Source organism: Epinephelus lanceolatus, chromosome 5 (genome assembly GCF_041903045.1).
Source record: "Epinephelus lanceolatus isolate andai-2023 chromosome 5, ASM4190304v1, whole genome shotgun sequence".
Lineage (NCBI taxonomy): Eukaryota > Metazoa > Chordata > Actinopteri > Perciformes > Serranidae > Epinephelus > Epinephelus lanceolatus.
In genome coordinates, this window is record NC_135738.1 from 39,218,830 (window position 1) to 39,237,237 (window position 18,408).

Consider the following 18,408-nt stretch of genomic DNA (forward strand, 5'->3'; position numbering starts at 1 on the left):
GCTGTCATCAGTCTCATCAACAAACTACTCACTAAAAGGCTCTTTTAAGAACCACCCACACTATTCTTAAAGAGCAATGTGCTATTAGTTTTTATTATCATTAAATGAATACATTTTTTTAATTAATTAATCGTTATTATCAACATTATTATTATAATAATTAAGTTAATATATATATATATATATATAGTTAATATAACATTAACATTTCCCATTCTGAAAAAAAAAAAAAAAAGACTGAATTTATTTCCATGACATTTATTTTTGGCAGTTTCAGTGGTTAGAATTTATGTCTCAGCCATCAAACGACAACAGATTAATAATCCAAAGCTAATTTTAGGGTAACATCACATCATACTGCATTAACACAGCTCACAGGCCAACAGCATGATTTTCCTTAATTGTGTTCTTTATTTTGTGAAACCACATTAATTGTTATAATTTACGCAAGTGATGAAAGGCTACTTAAGAGGACGGCCCAATTCCAATCCGATCCCTTACAGACTCACTGACTTAGAGGTGCGTTCATGTGAAGTGCATGAGTGTGTGAAGGCTGTCCTATTGTCAAATCGTCAAGTCAGTGAGTCAGTGAGTGAGCCCTTTATGCCCCTGTACCATAGGTCAGCATTGATGCGGACTTACGGTAAGGAAATTACCCACAGTTCATAGCGTTCTTGAGTGGTGACTGGTTTTGTGAGCTGATGGTGCTCTGTATTGTGGTTGGCTCGTGGTTGGGTGTCTGTTTTCTGTCATGCTGTGCAGTTTCTTTATCGACTATAGTTTTCCATGTCTGGTCAAAATGTGGGTCATCTGGGCATGAATGGATGTTTCCAAGATGATTACGGAAGAATGTGGCTTTGTCTTTATTGTCAGTGATGATTGTGCCCAGGGATTTGAGTGGTGGTGTGTTGTTTTTTGGTGGATCTCCATTTATGCTCTTTATTTTTTGCCAGAAAGTCCGGGGGTTTGTATTTCGGTTGAGTTTTCTGTCGGTGAAGGGAAAGTTGTATTTTAATAGTGCTTTGGAGTCTGTTGATTTCTGTTTTGATGTGGGGTAATCTGAACCTGATGAATTAGTGGGTAGTGTCTGTGCCGGTGCTTTGGCAGATGTTTGGGGTATTGTTTCCTCTCTGGCTTGGATGAGAAGTTGACTTAGGTTAGTTGCTTGGTGGTCCTGACCTTCGGGGATGGTAATGAGAGTGGTCCCTTTAGTTTTTCTTCTATGTTTGTTCTGAATGTTTCCCAGTTTGCTGTTCTGTAGTTGTATTTTTTTCTTTGAGTTGCTTGTAGTTTAAAGGAGACTATAGTGAGAATAAGCAGATGGTCACTGGAGAGATGGTTTGTGGTGGTAAAGTTATGAAGTTTTATAGCCAGGTCAGGAGTGCAGATAATCAGGTCCAGGATGTCTGTGCTGCCTGTTGATGGAAATAGGTGGGTTTGTTTGTGTTTACAATGGACAGATTTGTGTCAGTTGAATTCTGTTTTAGTGCTGTGCTAGTCTGAGTGGGCGGAAGTTTGCTGCAGAGATCAGCCTCTCATTGGGCGGAACGAGCCACCCGCTGAAGTCCCGCCCTACCACCTCCGGTTGTGTAGCAGTTTTCAACCGTTTTCAACACATTCTTTACTAACTTTTGCGGTGTTTGATCTTGCGGGGATGTAGCCATTTTTCTGCCATGGTTCGCGTCCTGTAGGTGATATTTTTGTGGCCGTGTTACACCAAAACCTGTTTCCCCCCGGCAATATTTTTGCAAGCGCACCGTTGCTATGGCACCGCCCAGAACGATTGTGATTGGTTGAAAGAAGTACAAGCAGCTGGGGCGTTTTTTTCTCCAATCTCACAGTGAGAGTCGGCCCAGCCAGACCTTTCTTTTCTTCAGAAAGGCCACTTTGATTTTTTTTTTTTTTTTTTTTTTTCAAAAAAAGTCTGTGTGCTTTGCATTCAGATCGCCCACTGTGAGGGAATAGCTGGTGTTGGAAATTGCGGTGAACAGAGCTGCTGAGGGTTTTATTCCAGGGGGACAGTAGATGCTGGTGACTGTGATGGGATGATGTGAATGGATTGTCATTTTGGCAGCTGGGGATCTGAAGTCGTGAGGTGGTTGTGAGCATAGTTTCATTTATTGAAGCCACAGAGATGTTGTTGTCGTTGAGTAGTTGGATGGGTTCTTCTTTGCTTCCTCTTATTCCTCTGATGTTTATGTGAAGGAAGGTGGTGAGATTCATTATGAAGAATGATAGAAAATATAGACAGAAATATTGCTCTTTGTTAGAGTGGGGAGGTGGGGTCATATACTGAAGAGTGTGTGTTTCCTGATGCTTGTTAATACTTCCTCTATTTTCCTGTCATCCATGGCGAGTTTTTTGAGGTCATCACAGAGATGAGTGAGGTGGGTATGGTCATTCAGGTGCAGGCTGGGGGGTTTGGTGGTAGTGGAGGGTTTTCTCACTGAGGGTCTGTTGGATTGTGGCTTTTTGTTTGATGGGATTATGTATGAGAGGTAGACAGGACAGGACTTGGAGGTGGCAGTGTTCTCCACCATAGTTGGTGCAGGATTTGTGGTGGTGGTTTTCTCCACATCCCAGGCAGACGACTGGGTTGGTGCAGCTGGTGGAAATGGGTTGAATTGTTGGCATTTGTAGCATTGTTTGATGGCAGGTGGGGGCCGAGCCTTCTCCACTCTGTACTGGAACAGGTCCATGTAGAAGCCTTCGTGGAGACGGCCGGCTCCTTGGTCTGGGTTGGTGAGGTGGATCTTGATGAATGTTGTTGGCTGCTGGGTGGTTTTGCTGGTGATTTTGTGGATTCTGGTGATGTTGATACCTTGTTTTTCCAGTTCAGATTTGACCTGTTCCTCTGCGTGTTTGTGTAGATGCCTTTGATGACAAGAAGTTTAGTAGGGGGTTCAGACAGGCGTGCCAGTCTGCAGGTCAGAGAGAGGTGAGAGGAGACAGTTCAGGCAGGGGATGTCTTTGGGGAAGATGAGAAGGTGGCCATTTCTCATGTGAACCAGTTTTTGGAGCTGGACTGAGTTTCTGAATTTCCTGGAGAATGGATTGGGTTGTTGAGAAAAGATTGTTTGGGGTTTTGTAGTTCTCTACAGGTGTGCTGTCTTGGTGCTTTGATGATGGTTAGAGGCTGTGAATGTGGGTATATATATATCCTTTCTGTGGACGTAGTTGAGCTCTGCTGGGCGGAGACATTTGTTCTAACAATAGAAACTAGGACACTGATGAACCCTTCACCTTCACAGTAGAGGCGAGAAATTACTATTCTATTGTGAATCGTTCATCTTTCAGTCACCTTTTTTATGTCTTTTTTTTTTTCCAATGAGAAAAACAACATGTACAAAACATCAGGTAGTTAATAACAGCACATATTAAACCATAAAACAAAAACAGGCAAAAAGAAGATAGAAGCTCACAGAGAAGGGAAGTTGTGCAGTCAGAGGATTTGGAGTAAAAATTGCACAATTTTCCAAAAGCTTGGTATTCTGTTTCTTTCCTAACAAACTGAGCGATGTAAGAGGAGCCTTGAATACTATGAGAAAACGGTAAAAATTCAGGAGGTGACTTTGATCATCTCTGCTTATGAATAAAAAGTCTAGCATTTTTAATAACAACATTAATTAGATATTGAAGAAAACTTTTATCTGGATCATCATAATAACAAATACTATCCCTGAGGTCAAAGGAGTAAACTGAATTAGAGTTTTCAAAGAGGTGCGTTTCCAGATCGCTCCAAAATCTTTTGGATATTTCACATTGAAGAAAAAACAAACAAGCAAACAAAAAAGAGAAACACTTTCTATATTAATACTTATCAGAATATGCAACTGTACAGATAATCTGAGTCTTTATATCGTGACGTCAACTGTATGACTTTGTAGATGATCTTTTTGGCTGCTGTATCAGTTTCCATCACTTATTAAATCTTCTATCAACTAAGTTATAGTAGACTAAATAGATGCTAAATTTAACAGAGTCGTCTGTATATCTCATACCTGACAATCACCAACAGTTTCTGATGTACAAATGTAAACTATAGTGTTATTCACCAACTCTAAAACTGAGCCTTTAATTGTGGCAAAATTCTCCAGAAACAGTAGCTATGTTTCCATCCAAAAGTGATTCGAATCACTGGGAAATTCGCATTAAAAGAAATACGAATCCTGTGTGTTTCCATTAAATGTACCGACTTTGGTGAAAACTACAAACTCACGTGAGTTTTCTGCTTAACCGGAAACAAAACAAGCAACCAGCTTGTAAATGCATTACTGCCTCCCCGACCCGGAGTGCGGATAACACCATGGAGAGAGGTGCGCTATGTAAGACTTAATTCGAACTTAACTGTTTCCATCCCCGTTTTACGAATCAGCATTTTTTCGAATCAACCAAAACCCGGTTAAAGCGAGCGTATTTTAGTATGTGCAAATCAGGGGATTTTAATTCGAATTTTGGCGTTTCCATCATAATTTTCCGATGCAATAGTTCTAAATGCGCCTCTAAACAGGCTGATGGAAACATGGCTAGTGAGATGTTAACAGTTGGTAAATTAAAGTATAATCAGGAGGAAAACAAATTGTGTTGTATGATTTGGGAGAGGTGGATAATGAGGACTGAACTCTCCATTAGATGATTCAACGAAACCCTGAAATATTCTGATGTTGACATAATGAGAAACTAGAATGGGTGTTCTATTTTTATGTGTTTAAGTTTGTAGATTTCTCTTTATATGAAAAGACACAATATGGAACATTATAGTTTTAATTTTATTAATGCTGCATTGATCACAGGCAATATTGGATCAGTAACAATTCACAGAATAGTTACAATGGATATACATAGAAAATGCTGCTTATTGTAGTCCCTTAATTATATGGTGTTCAATGATCTTCAGCAAATGCATATTACTCATCTTTGGAAAGTCTTCAGATAAAGTGGGTGGCTCTTAAAAGAGCCGTTGTTTTGGATTAAGAGCAGGACTGTCTACTTGGAGCTGGTGTACTTGGTGACGGCCTTGGTGCCCTCAGACACAGCGTGCTTTGCCAGCTCACCGGGCAGCAGCAGGCGGACGGCGGTCTGGATCTCCCTGGAAGTGATGGTGGAGCGCTTGTTGTAGTGAGCCAGACGAGAGGCCTCACCGGCGATGCGCTCAAAGATGTCGCTCACAAACGAATTCATGATGCCCATGGCCTTGGACGAGATGCCGGTGTTGGGGTGGACCTGCTTCAGCACCTTGTACACGTAGATGGCGTAGCTCTCCTTCCTGGTCCTCCTCTTTTTCTTGCCGCTCTTGCTAACGCTCTTAGACACGGCTTTCTTTGAGCCCTTCTTGGGCGCTTTGACGGTGGTTTCAGGCATGATCAAGACGGTATGTTTCTTCCAAAACCAATGAAATTTACTCCCGCAGAGTGGTGCATTTGTATCCACCTGATGCAAATAATACTGTGCTGTTGCTCGCACTGGATTGGTCAGCTTCTGAAGCTGGGGAACAATACAGTGGGTGGGTGAGGGGAGAAAGAAGAAAGAAAATCAAGTTATTTAAAAAGTAAAAAGAAATAGTCGGCGTTGGGTTAAATACAAAATTATTCAGGTATTTAAATAATAAATGATATACCTGGTATAAATGATATAGTTAATGCCACTCCTTTTCAAATAAAACACAAAGGAATACATTAGTTAAAATCTGTTCAAAAGCTTCTCTTTCTGTACAGGATTTTAAATCCTCACATAATCCACCTAAGCTGTTTGGACTCTAGAACAAAAACTAGAATAAACATATCTTCTCACCTTTGATAGCTTGAATATGTTACAGTAGTGACTGATTATTCTGATCATTTAGTAGTAAAAAGCCTCTGTCCTGTGTGGGGGTAATAATAAAAAAGAGACTTTTGGAAACTTAATGTTAAATATCTAAATAAGGTTTAGGCACAAATGCCACTTGTTACACTGAGGTTCAGGTCAGCCTAGCCTGAGGTTTGATGGTGGGAAATGCTGTGATGTGTCAGTAAAACAACTATGACTGCTCCCACAAACACTGGTGGATGTCGCTACGTGTCACCAAAAAAGACAACTGGTGTTGTTTTTTAGGTTTGTTGGTGGACAGTGGTCTGTAGCTGAAGTGTCATGCCATCCACCATCCCCTACACCTCCGGATAACAACATCTGCTTATAGTCAAGCGGCTTAGAGACATATGTGAAAAGAATGGGGACGTGCCGGACAAAAGCACCACATTTTTTTATGTGTTCTCCATAGCTTTCAATTTAGAAGGGGAGCCGCTTCATCACAATGGTGAGTGGCAGCCATCTTGAATTTCCAAGATGGCCGCCATGTAAAATCTGTGTGCCCATATCTCAGCTTCCAAGCTACTTAGAAGGTCAATTCTGGTGACAAAATATACATTTTCTGGGTCAAGGAATGCATTAAAGCTATTAGGAATATCACTAAATGATTATTCATTAAGATCAAATAAAAATATTAATTCTGGGAATGTATTCACATGATTTTCAACAAAAGCGGCTGGAATGGATGACATGAATGATTTGAATTCAATTGAACTTTATTAGCTTCCCTTTTAAACAGTATAATCCAATTATCTATCACATTTGTAACTGCAAAGCTCTGTGCATTCCCATTGTGCCTTCTTGCATGAGCCCTTTGTACCAAGCTGCAACCTGTTAGCAAACACATGATTCCACTGACTATTAGCATGCAAGTGATTATCATTATCATGTAATATAAGTTAACCACCTACCGTAGCTACCTAGTACCTTAGTAACAACCTAACTAGTAAGTTATTATTTGATTAGATATTATTCATTTGAAACAAGCACTGGCTAATAACTAGACTACCTAGCTAGGCTGACTAGCTATTTTGTGATTTCAGCCGCTGAAACTAGCTAGCTAGGTAGCCTAGTTATTAACCTGTACTTGCTAGCTAAAAGCATTGCATGGCTGCATGCTTTTGTGAATACATGAAGATTAAATGTGTGACGTGTTAACACCATGAAACAGTTTTTAACATACTATGAAAACCCATTTCCACCACTGTGATTTCTTTATAGAAGTTATGAAAATTTCCTTTTTTTATTTATTAATATGTTTTAGTATCTTAAAATAATAAGCTGGTATCTTTAAACAAAAAAAAAAAAAAAAAAAATCTGAAACATTCAATGAATGACTGTCTACCAGGGTGGACACTTATTACGGCTCACCAAATATAATAAACCTGAAAAGCTGAAAAAGCTCATAATAACCCCCCAAAAAACAGACCTCAATGTCTGTCTGTGATTCAAAGATGAATCTGTTAATTTACACAAATCACAAAAACGAAAGAAATAGCACATAACTGATTTCACCACACTCTTTAAATACACTCACTAACAGTATATAATCAAATATAATCATAGCTGACAGGAGAAGAAACAATTGGAATATCCACAATTATCGTGAACTATATAAATATTTCCCTTCTCCTGATCCAGTAAATGTTCTGTCTTCTATAATGTAATGAAGATATTTCAACTTTATCTACACAATCCCATATTCTATTTTATAAAGGTGAGTCATGTCAGTGCCTTCTGCACATGTATTTCCTTACATACAATATTATTTCCTAATAATACAGGACTTACAATAAGTACATTCAAGCATGTAGTTACACAATAATAAATACACAAATTATTGAGTACATTAGACTTAGCAAAGATACTGAAGTGTTACATCATGTTTTGACAGTCTGGATATTTCCTAAATTTAAAAAAAAACAAAAGTTGACTGAAATTCTGACCATGTCATCAAGAATTATTGTGTCACAAATACTAAATCGAATGTGTGAAGTGCTGATATCAGCGAGAAGTGGGGTCAATATACACTGATTAACTCTATCACTATACTTAGGTGGTGTCTTACTTCAATTTATTTTAAGAGGATGATGACGATTAAGTAAATCAGTGATGTTTCCCTCCTGGTCTCAATTGATTATAGGGACAGAAAATTATGCATGAAATAAAAACATTTAATAAAAGTAAATATGTTGGATTACATTAACTGATTAATGGAAGAGACTTGCAAAATGTTATCATTTAGGCTGTAGAGGAAGATCCACTATATAGTTGATTATTATTGATGTGTTGTGATTGATATTAAACGTGTGTTGTGAGTAGAGGAGTGAGCTCCTGAGTGAGGAGTGAGGTGGCTCTTAAAAGAGCCGTTGTGGTTTGTGGAGCAGCAGCAGAGAGTTTAAGCTCTCTCTCCGCGGATGCGACGGGCCAGCTGGATGTCTTTGGGCATGATGGTGACTCTCTTGGCGTGGATGGCGCACAGGTTGGTGTCCTCAAACAGGCCCACCAGGTAAGCCTCACTGGACTCCTGCAGAGCCATGACAGCGGAGCTCTGGAAGCGCAGGTCGGTCTTGAAATCCTGAGCGATTTCTCGGACCAGGCGCTGGAAGGGCAGCTTGCGGATCAGCAACTCCGTGGATTTCTGGTAGCGACGGATCTCTCTGAGAGCCACGGTACCGGGCCTGTAACGGTGAGGCTTCTTCACGCCGCCGGTGGCCGGGGCGCTCTTACGGGCAGCCTTGGTGGCCAGCTGCTTCCTCGGGGCTTTGCCTCCGGTGGATTTACGCGCGGTCTGCTTAGTTCTTGCCATGACTTCTTCTTTCTCTGTGAGGATAATAACAGAGTGTTATGGGAAGACCCGCTGCTCTTAAACTTTGAGAGCGGCTGTGAGATGGTGACGCTGCTTCAAACCTCCGGCTCCTGATTGGTGAGGGGCTCCTACGGAGCTCAGCACCGCCTGAAGGAGCGACCCACCGCCCACATCTCCGCTGCTTATTGGCTGGAAATCCTTTCAAAAGGTCCGCCAAAATACAGGCTGGGCCGCCCTCTGCTGCTCTGCTGAAGCCTCTTTTCTGGTTGGTCTGGCAGGAACCGTCCCGCGCTCCGTGGATATATAGAGGAGGGTTTCAGCTGCTGAGAGAACACTTCTCTTTGTCCCGACTTTAGAGAGCATCTGAAAAATGAGTGGCCGCGGAAAAACCGGTGGAAAAGCCAGAGCCAAGGCAAAGACCCGCTCCTCCCGTGCTGGGCTCCAGTTCCCAGTCGGCCGTGTCCACAGGCTGCTGCGCAAAGGAAACTATGCGGAGCGTGTCGGTGCCGGCGCCCCCGTCTACCTGGCGGCTGTGCTGGAGTACCTGACCGCTGAGATCCTGGAGTTGGCTGGAAACGCTGCCCGCGACAACAAGAAGACCCGTATCATCCCTCGTCACCTGCAGCTGGCTGTCCGCAACGACGAGGAGCTCAACAAGCTGCTGGGCGGAGTGACCATCGCTCAGGGCGGCGTGCTGCCCAACATCCAGGCTGTTCTGCTGCCCAAGAAGACCGAGAAGGCCGTCAAGTCCAAGTAAACCTGGACACTCTTTGACCGCTGGAAACTGGCCCCCAAAAAGGCTCTTTTAAGAGCCACACACTCCCCTCATAAAGAGCTCTGATTCTCATATCGCAAATGTAAGTAATCAGTTACGATTAGGATTTTTTTAAATCTAATTTTCTGCTATAATCTTTAACAATAGAAAAACACAATTATCCTAAATATACATGTGATGAAAAAGCAGTCCCGTGGTAACAGTGTTAAAGTAAGAATAAACTAACTAAAAGAGATCATAAAGGGGCATAAAATGCTTCAAAAGTAATTAACCTTTCTGAAATAATCCCCAGAGGATCTGAACAATATAAGTAATTCAAAGTGACTAGAAAGACAGGAGGCAAAGGTACAGAGTCAGAGAGAGATGCTACCAGATACAAGATGGAGGCAGCTAATGACCAAATAGCCTACTGAAGGAACCTCAAAGAACATAAAGCACAACAGTGTACAAACAGTAAGCTGTGGGTGGCCTGGCAAAAACTATGCACAGGGCATATTAATTTTAATTGATAATATTAAGCTGAACCCATCAGCAGAGGCTGAGCCACTGTTTGTTCTTTGTTCAGTGTAGTCCTATTTCTCAAACGTGGACAGACTTGGCCTAACCTGTCATTTTCACAGGTATCCTCTCAGATGAAAGTTCTCATGGATTGTTTAGTGATAAGGTGACTCATCCAGCTGAAGATTGGGTCTCATTTGGTTTTTTTTCCCACTTTTTTTTCCAATAATCATCACTTGGATTTGTTTGTTTATATCTTCATTGACACATGAGGTTGACCAATTATCGGGCCAGCTGATGAGTGGATGTTCTAAGCTTGCAGGGAAGGTTACATGTTTTGCGCATGCTCAGTCTCGCTCAGAAGAAACCGAGGTGAGCAGGCTAAGCAAGTAATTTGGTTACTAAGATAAAGGAGATAAACGCTTGCTTCAGGGACTTCTACACGGAATTGTATTCCAGTAGAGTAAATGCCTCTGAAGCTGATTTTTCAAACGTTTTGCCAATCTAAAGCTTCCTCAATTAGACAGTGCATCACGAGATGATGGATGCTCCAATTTCTAAAAGTGACGTCTTGAATGCCATTCAGGCCTTCCCCTCTGGAAAAGCAGCTGGCCCAGAAGGCTTTGGCTGTGAATTTTACAAAGCATTTCATGAAAAACTTGTCCCTTTCATGCTTAGGATGGTGAATGACTCCATGAGAAATAAGAGGCACTCAGCTCATTGTGTGGCTAAAAGATTGGTTAATCATATTTCAACAATTGGTGAAATACTTCACAGTGTGAAGTTTGGTGATCTTGAATATATACACGGATGATTTACTGATCTGTTTATCAGACCCAGTAGTCTCTGTTCCCGACCTCCTGACCTACATTAAATCATTAAGCAGACTGTCAGGATTACAATCAACTGGGAAACATGTGAGTTTATGCCTTTGAAGAATAATTTGTCCTGTAGTCTTGAAATCTTTGCCATTTAAATTACTCACTACCCACATTAACTATCTTGGACTTAAGGTTCCTACAAACCCCAAATTTTAATTCAAATTAAAAATTGATTTTTTGGATATGATGGACAAGCTAACAGCTAATATGAGGAACTGGAGGTTGCTTCCCCTTTCATTAAAGTACCAAAGAGCAGCTCAGTCGCTGTCCAAGGTCCTGTTTCATGACATCATCACTGAGTGTTTGTTTCTCATCATGGTTGTTTGAGTTGACAGTGAGCTGTGATGCTGCCACCAGGCTGCAGTCTTTGTATTGGACCACAGACACTGACACATAACATGTGGAGCAAAGGGAAATAAGAAACAGAGATGTCTTCACCTCAGGATGATCAGTAACATGCGCACAACATGTGCTCTGGATTTAATCTTTTTCCAGAAAAGAGCAAACGCTGTGACAGGCTGTGACAAATTCAGGGTAGAAACAGTCAGACTGAAGGACAGGGAGTCAGAAATGAGAGGACAGGTGAGTGTATAAAGGTTTCTTGTGCTTGTGCACACTGACTGACAGCATTCCTGCTACCACTAATGTATTTATTATTTATATGAAATATAAACGTTTATGTTTCTGTTACGTAACATAGGTAAATAATGTAAAGTATACCTTTCCACATCAGAGCCTCTTATGAATCCACTCAACATGTGTGTCCTTCTTGAATTTTGGGTCAAACTGGTTTCTATTCAGAACAATGACATAAAGTTTATCTGAGCTGCTGTTACTTTGAAAGTTTTGAAGGAAGTCCAAATCTAAATTTCAGTCAGTCCTCACCTTGAACCTCAGCAGAAAACACCGAATAGGCTAACTGTTGTGTGACACTTGATTAAGTCTTTTAATAATATTTAGGAATGTATCAGTGAAACTGTGTGTAACATTTAAAGTCACGTACTACTTCCACAGACAGCTGACATGTATTTGTTCGTGTGTTTGATCATTAATAGTAGGCTACAACTACTAACTATTTAAATCTAAAGGAGTCACAGCAGCAGCTCTGATGGTCAGTCTGGCTGAACTGCACCATGAGCCTCGGCCATCATCAGTGTGTTTGCTGACACCAGAATAACTTCAGTTTATTCCAAAGTCATCATCAGCTGGTGGTTGTTTTTACACCGAGTCCCTGAACAAACATGTGGGCTGCTGGAAAACGGCTTTGGTGGAGCTGTGGTGCATTTGAAGTCATTTTAGGAGAGAAATGAGTGGGAAATGCCGCTGAGCAGTGCTGGCCACGGCGGTGAATAGGTGAGGTTTGGAGGCTCCACAGACAAAATGCAGAGAGCATCAGAGCTCTACATGACTTGAATATGAAGAGACACAAGTCCGCTATCGGCTCCCTTCACTGTCAGCCTTCAGCACTTGTCCCACATTTAGTTTTTCACCTTTTCTCAGTCAAGAGAAAACACAAGTGCTCCAGTTTTCACACTGCACAGAGGAGCCACGGGCTGGGTTGAGTCTCCACGGTTCTCACGGTGTGTTTAAGGACAGCCTCCTGCTCGGAGCTTTCAACAGTCCAGTCAGACACTCTCGTGTGTTACTAGGCAAGAATAACGTTAGTGCAGAGTATGGCAGAAGTAGCTCCGGCTCCAGCCGCCGCGCCGGCCAAAGCCGCCAAGAAGAAGGCGCCTAGACCGAAGAAGGCCGGTCCCAGCGTCAGCGAGCTCATCCTGAAAACTGTGGCCGCATCCAAGGAGCGGAGCGGCGTGTCTGCGGCCGCCCTCAAGAAGGCTCTGGCTGCCGGAGGCTACGATGTGGACAAAAACAAGTCCCGCGTCAAGACCGCCATCAAGGCCCTGGTGGCTAAGGGCTCTCTGGTCCAGACCAAAGGGACCGGGGCCTCCGGCTCCTTCAAGATGAGCAAGAAGGCTGCCGAACCTAAGAAGGTCAAGAAGCCGGCCAAGAAAGCCGCTCCTAAAGCCAAGAAGCCTGCAGCGCCCAAAAAGCCCAAGACAGCGGCAGCTAAGAAGCCAACAGCCGCTAAGAAGTCTCCCAAGAAGGCCAAGAAACCCGCAGCGGCCAAGAAAGCAGCCAAGAGCCCCAAGAAGGCTGCAAAGAGCCCGAAAAAGGCCACCAAGAGCCCCAAGAAGGTGGCCAAAAAGGCCCCTGCAGCCAAGAAAGCCCCTGCAAAGAAGGCAGCCAAGCCCAAAGTCAAGAAAGCAGCAGCCAAGAAGAAGTGAGCTGTCATCAGTCTCATCAACAAACTACTCACTAAATGGCTCTTTTAAGAGCCACCCACACTATTCTTAAAGAGCAGCCTGTCATTAATTAAAAGGGTTGTTTTCTTATGATTTTAAACTTAGCCCTTACAATAAATCATCATGGGAAAGTTTGATTTAAAAAAGCATAATTGATCACTCATTGTCACTTGCTTCTGATTGGCTAACGTGCTGAAGCAAGGGAGCGCTGAGAGCCCGCCCACCAATGAAACGAAATATGGAGTGGTAAATTTGTTTTTTGAAGTAGGATCAGAACACAAGAAATTGAGTTGAGTTTTTTTTGCCAAAAACAAAAAAAAAAACAAAAAAAAAAAAACAACAAAACGAAAAAACGACTTGTTTCTGGTTTCTGATTGTGTCAGTTATTCCAGGAAAACAAACGGTTAAAAGGTACCTTGGTCGATATGCTCTCTTTAATCCATTGCTCATTATGATCCACTTATGATTATTATTTTTATCAATTGCTGTTTCTTATTCGTATTTTTGTACTTTCTTTTGCATGTCTTGTTGCCAAAGTTTTTAATGTTTGACATTTTCTTTCTGACTCTTTCTCCTTGACCGCTGTTACACTGGAATTTCTCAGTTGTGGCATCAGTAAAGGTCTATCTTATCTTATTGTTACCTACAGCAGATAAAATGATTAACATTAATGCAATGATAATTACAAGCTAATAGAATTTTAGAATTGGTCATTCTGCAACATGAGAGGGGTAACTTTACTTTTTGTTCTGTAATTAGTGACGCTAATAAATGAAAAAGAAAATATGAATGTAGGACTTTGACTTGAAACTATTTTCACAATGTTGTTACGTTTCAATAAAAAAAAAAACAAAAAGATCTGAGTGTTACTTCTTCCACCTCTGTAGTTCATTGTAACATTAAATGGTTTTACTGTAAGTTATACTTTTCCGTCTGTGACAGTGAATGTTTCAGATATACCCGACGGCCAGTCCAGGCCTGCTCTCAGATAATCTGTTAATCTGTAACTAAGCATTCGCAATGTTGTCATGATTGCGTCACATAGATGGTACTCTATACACTTCAAATGGGAACATACAGCTGTATTAAATCAACAGAAAGCAGCTCTTGAGATGTTGTGGGTGGCTCTTAAAAGAGCCGTTGTGTTGCAGTGAGATGAGACGGTGATTTAACCTCCGAAGCCGTACAGAGTGCGACCCTGCCTCTTCAGAGCATACACCACATCCATGGCGGTCACAGTCTTCCTCTTGGCGTGCTCGGTGTAGGTGACGGCATCACGGATCACATTCTCCAGAAACACCTTCAACACACCGCGGGTCTCCTCGTAGATCAGACCGGAAATACGCTTCACTCCACCACGGCGAGCCAGACGGCGGATAGCGGGTTTGGTGATTCCCTGGATGTTATCACGGAGAACTTTGCGATGACGCTTGGCGCCTCCTTTACCGAGTCCTTTTCCTCCTTTGCCGCGACCACTCATTTCGTCAGAGTCTCGTTTGAACCGAAGCAAAAACTGAAGGTGGGACGTTGTGAACGTGGGTAAATAAATCCTTGCTGCGGACGTAGTTGAGCTCAGCTGGGCGGAGACGTTTGTTCTAACAATAGAAACTAGGACACTGATGAACCCTTCACCTTCACAGTAGAGGCGGGAAATTACTATTCTACTGTGAATCACTCATCTTTAAACCGCCTTTTTTTGTCTCGCTTTTTTTCTGAGAATAAGAACAAAACATCAGGTAGTTCATGAAAACCATATGAAACAAAAAAGTGTTACATAAGTATATTTAAAATATATGAACAAAAGTATTTCAAGACAATTGCACAAAATAAACAAAACAAACAGAAGAGACAAAAAAAAGATACAAGGATGTTTTTTAGGAACTAAAAAGAATAACTGGGTGACTTGAGAAGAGGCTTGAATTTATAAGAAAAGGTAAAAATTCACGAAAATTCATTGACTTACATAATGTGTGCTTGAAAGTAAAAAGTTGAGCATTTAGAAAAAGAAAATTAATGAGCTTCAAGAACAATTTGATATCTGAGGTTAAAGGAGAAATATTTTTTATATTATTTTTTACAAAAAGAGCAGGAGGCATTATAGCCTGTAAATTTAGCAATATGATAACACTATATATCCGAGACAAAGAAATTGATTCTCTGAAAGGAACTGAAATTAATGTACGAGCATGAACTGCTCACAGGAAAGCATATTGCCAGATATATCAACAAGGTAACAATTTTTGTCTTATCCTACTGCCTGATGTAAGAATTGTGTCACAGCAGACAGACAGCGGTCTGGATCTCCCTGGAAGTGATGGTGGAGCGCTTGTTGTAGTGAGCCAGACGGGAGGCCTCACCAGCGATGCGCTCAAAGATGTTGATCACAAACGAGTTCATGATGCCCTTCAGCACCTTGTACACATAGATGGCGTAACTTGCTGACACTCTTAGACACGGCTTTCTTTGAGCCCTTCTTGGACGCTTTCACGGTGGCTTCGGGCATGGCTTCAGCCAGATGTTTCTCTCAAGTCCAGTGACGTGTTCAAGAGCAGAGGGGTATATTTATAGCCAGTTCATGTAAATATTAGCATCCACTTCTTGATGGATGGGGGAAAATGAGGTTTAAAACTAGTAAAATGAAAGAAGTTTAAAAATGAGCGAAGAAAGATACGTGGCACTCCTAAATTATTATTTTTTATCGGTTTATACCTCCCAAAACAATCATGACTTTTGGAAAAGTATGCATTAAACTTATTTGCTGATTGTAAGGTCACAAACAGATTTTTAATGTGAGAAAGCAAACATCATCAATTATTAGTTTAAGATGAAGCAGCTGTCAGATAAATGTAGTGCAGGAAAGAGTTGCAGAAATAACCTATAAACCAACATAAAATGAAAATATTATTGGACACTTCAAAACAGTGCTCAAGCCTACTTAGATACATTCCACCACTGTTAATACAACTGTAAGAAAAAACATGTTTATTTATATCAGTTGTGATAAGATGTGAAAAGAACATTTAGCTCTTGGAGGTTTGTTTTTACTTTTGTAATTAGGCCATATAAAAATTAATATTCAGTAGCTATACATAATAAATATTAAATCTAACACTAGTTTTTTTTTCTTCTTCTTTTATTGTATTGAAATAATAAATGGGAAAATGCTCTTTAAGAATAGTGTGGGTGGCTCTTAAAAGAGCCTTTTAGTGAGTAGTTTGTTGATGAGACTGATGACAGCTCACTTCTTCTTGGCTGCTGCTTTCTTGACTTTGGGCTTGGCTGCCTTCTTTGCAGGGGCTTTCTTGGCTGCAGGGGCCTTTTTGGCCACCTTCTTGGGGCTCTTGGCGGCCTTTTTCGGGCTCTTTGCAGCCTTCTTGGGGCTCTTGGCTGCTTTCTTGGCCGCTGCGGGTTTCTTGGCCTTCTTGGGAGACTTCTTAGCGGCTGTTGGCTTCTTAGCTGCCGCTGTCTTGGGCTTTTTGGGCGCTGCGGGCTTCTTGACTTTAGGAGCGGCTTTCTTGGCCGGCTTCTTGACCTTCTTAGGTTCGGCAGCCTTCTTGCTCATCTTGAAGGAGCCGGAGGCCCCGGTCCCTTTGGTCTGGACCAGAGAGCCCTTAGCCACCAGGGCCTTGATGGCGGTCCTGACGCGGGACTTGTTCTTGTCCACATCGTAGCCTCCGGCAGCCAGAGCCTTCTTGAGGGCGGCCGCAGACACGCCGCTCCGCTCCTTGGATGCGGCCACAGTTTTCAGGATGAGCTCGCTGACGCTGGGACCGGTCTTCTTCGGTCTAGGCGCCTTCTTCTTGGCGGCTTTGGCCGGCGCGGCGGCTGGAGCCGGAGCTACTTCTGCCATACTCTGCACTAACGTTATTCTTGCCTAGTAACACACGAGAGTGTCTGACTGGACTGTTGAAAGCTCCGAGCAGGAGGCTGTCCTTAAACACACCGTGAGAACCGTGGAGACTCAACCCAGCCCGTGGCTCCTCTGTGCAGTGTGAAAGCTGGAGCACTTGTGTTTTCTCTTGACTGAGAAAAGGTGAAAAACTAAATGTGGGACAAGTGCTGAAGGCTGACAGTGAAGGGAGCCGATAGCGGACTTGTGTCTCTTCATATTCAAGTCATGTAGAGCTCTGATGCTCTCTGCATTTTGTCTGTGGAGCCTCCAAACCTCACCTATTCACCGCCGTGGCCAGCACTGCTCAGCGGCTTTTCCCACTCATTTCTCTCCTAAAATGACTTCAAATGCACCACAGCTCCACCAAAGCCGTTTTCCAGCAGCCCACATGTTTGTTCAGGGACTCGGTGTAAAAACAACCACCAGCTGATGATGACTTTGGAATAAACTGAAGTTATTCTGGTGTCAGCAAACACACTGATGATGGCCGAGGCTCATGGTGCAGTTCAGCCAGACTGACCATCAGAGCTGCTGCTGTGACTCCTTTAGATTTAAATAGTTAGTAGTTGTAGCCTACTATTAATGATCAAACACACGAACAAATACATGTCAGCTGTCTGTGGAAGTAGTACGTGACTTTAAATGTTACACACAGTTTCACTGATACATTCCTAAATATTATTAAAAGACTTAATCAAGTGTCACACAACAGTTAGCCTATTCGGTGTTTTCTGCTGAGGTTCAAGGTGAGGACTGACTGAAATTTAGATTTGGACTTCCTTCAAAACTTTCAAAGTAACAGCAGCTCAGATAAACTTTATGTCATTGTTCTGAATAGAAACCAGTTTGACCCAAAATTCAAGAAGGACACACATGTTGAGTGGATTCATAAGAGGCTCTGATGTGGAAAGGTATACTTTACATTATTTACCTATGTTACGTAACAGAAACATAAACGTTTATATTTCATATAAATAATAAATACATTAGTGGTAGCAGGAATGCTGTCAGTCAGTGTGCACAAGCACAAGAAACCTTTATACACTCACCTGTCCTCTCATTTCTGACTCCCTGTCCTTCAGTCTGACTGTTTCTACCCTGAATTTGTCACAGCCTGTCACAGCGTTTGCTCTTTTCTGGAAAAAGATTAAATCCAGAGCACATGTTGTGCGCATGTTACTGATCATCCTGAGGTGAAGACATCTCTGTTTCTTATTTCCCTTTGCTCCACATGTTATGTGTCAGTGTCTGTGGTCCAATACAAAGACTGCAGCCTGGTGGCAGCATCACAGCTCACTGTCAACTCAAACAACCATGATGAGAAACAAACACTCAGTGATGATGTCATGAAACAGGACCTTGGACAGCGACTGAGCTGCTCTTTGGTGCTTTAAAAACAGATCTGT

General features: G+C 42.0%; 4 protein-coding genes and 2 pseudogenes across 4 annotated transcripts; 2 read left to right on the forward strand and 4 right to left on the reverse strand.

The window, feature by feature from the left end:
* Positions 1-4,747: 4,747 nt before the first annotated feature.
* On the reverse strand, positions 4,748-5,384 carry LOC117262894 (histone H2B 1/2-like). The gene has a single exon (XM_033636083.2). It carries the CDS (start codon positions 5,359-5,361, stop codon positions 4,987-4,989), a length of 375 nt encoding a protein of 124 aa, XP_033491974.2. The 5' UTR covers positions 5,362-5,384; the 3' UTR covers positions 4,748-4,986.
* A 2,553-nt stretch (positions 5,385-7,937) lies between these two features.
* Positions 7,938-8,738, reverse strand: LOC144463618 (histone H3-like). Its single transcript, XM_078168388.1, has one exon. The coding sequence runs from the start codon at positions 8,651-8,653 to the stop codon at positions 8,243-8,245; it is 411 nt and encodes a 136-aa protein (XP_078024514.1). The 5' UTR covers positions 8,654-8,738; the 3' UTR covers positions 7,938-8,242.
* A 261-nt stretch (positions 8,739-8,999) lies between these two features.
* On the forward strand, positions 9,000-9,464 carry LOC144463530 (histone H2A). Its single transcript, XM_078168219.1, has one exon. The coding sequence runs from the start codon at positions 9,024-9,026 to the stop codon at positions 9,408-9,410; it is 387 nt and encodes a 128-aa protein (XP_078024345.1). The 5' UTR covers positions 9,000-9,023; the 3' UTR covers positions 9,411-9,464.
* Positions 9,465-12,445: 2,981 nt separating this feature from the next.
* LOC144463619 (histone H1 pseudogene) lies at positions 12,446-13,857 on the forward strand (annotated as a pseudogene).
* A 380-nt stretch (positions 13,858-14,237) lies between these two features.
* Positions 14,238-14,730, reverse strand: LOC117262900 (histone H4). Its single transcript, XM_033636088.2, has one exon. It carries the CDS (start codon positions 14,588-14,590, stop codon positions 14,279-14,281), a length of 312 nt encoding a protein of 103 aa, XP_033491979.1. The 5' UTR covers positions 14,591-14,730; the 3' UTR covers positions 14,238-14,278.
* A 1,504-nt stretch (positions 14,731-16,234) lies between these two features.
* Positions 16,235-17,314, reverse strand: LOC117262902 (histone H1 pseudogene; annotated as a pseudogene).
* Between the last annotated feature and the right edge of the window lie 1,094 nt (positions 17,315-18,408).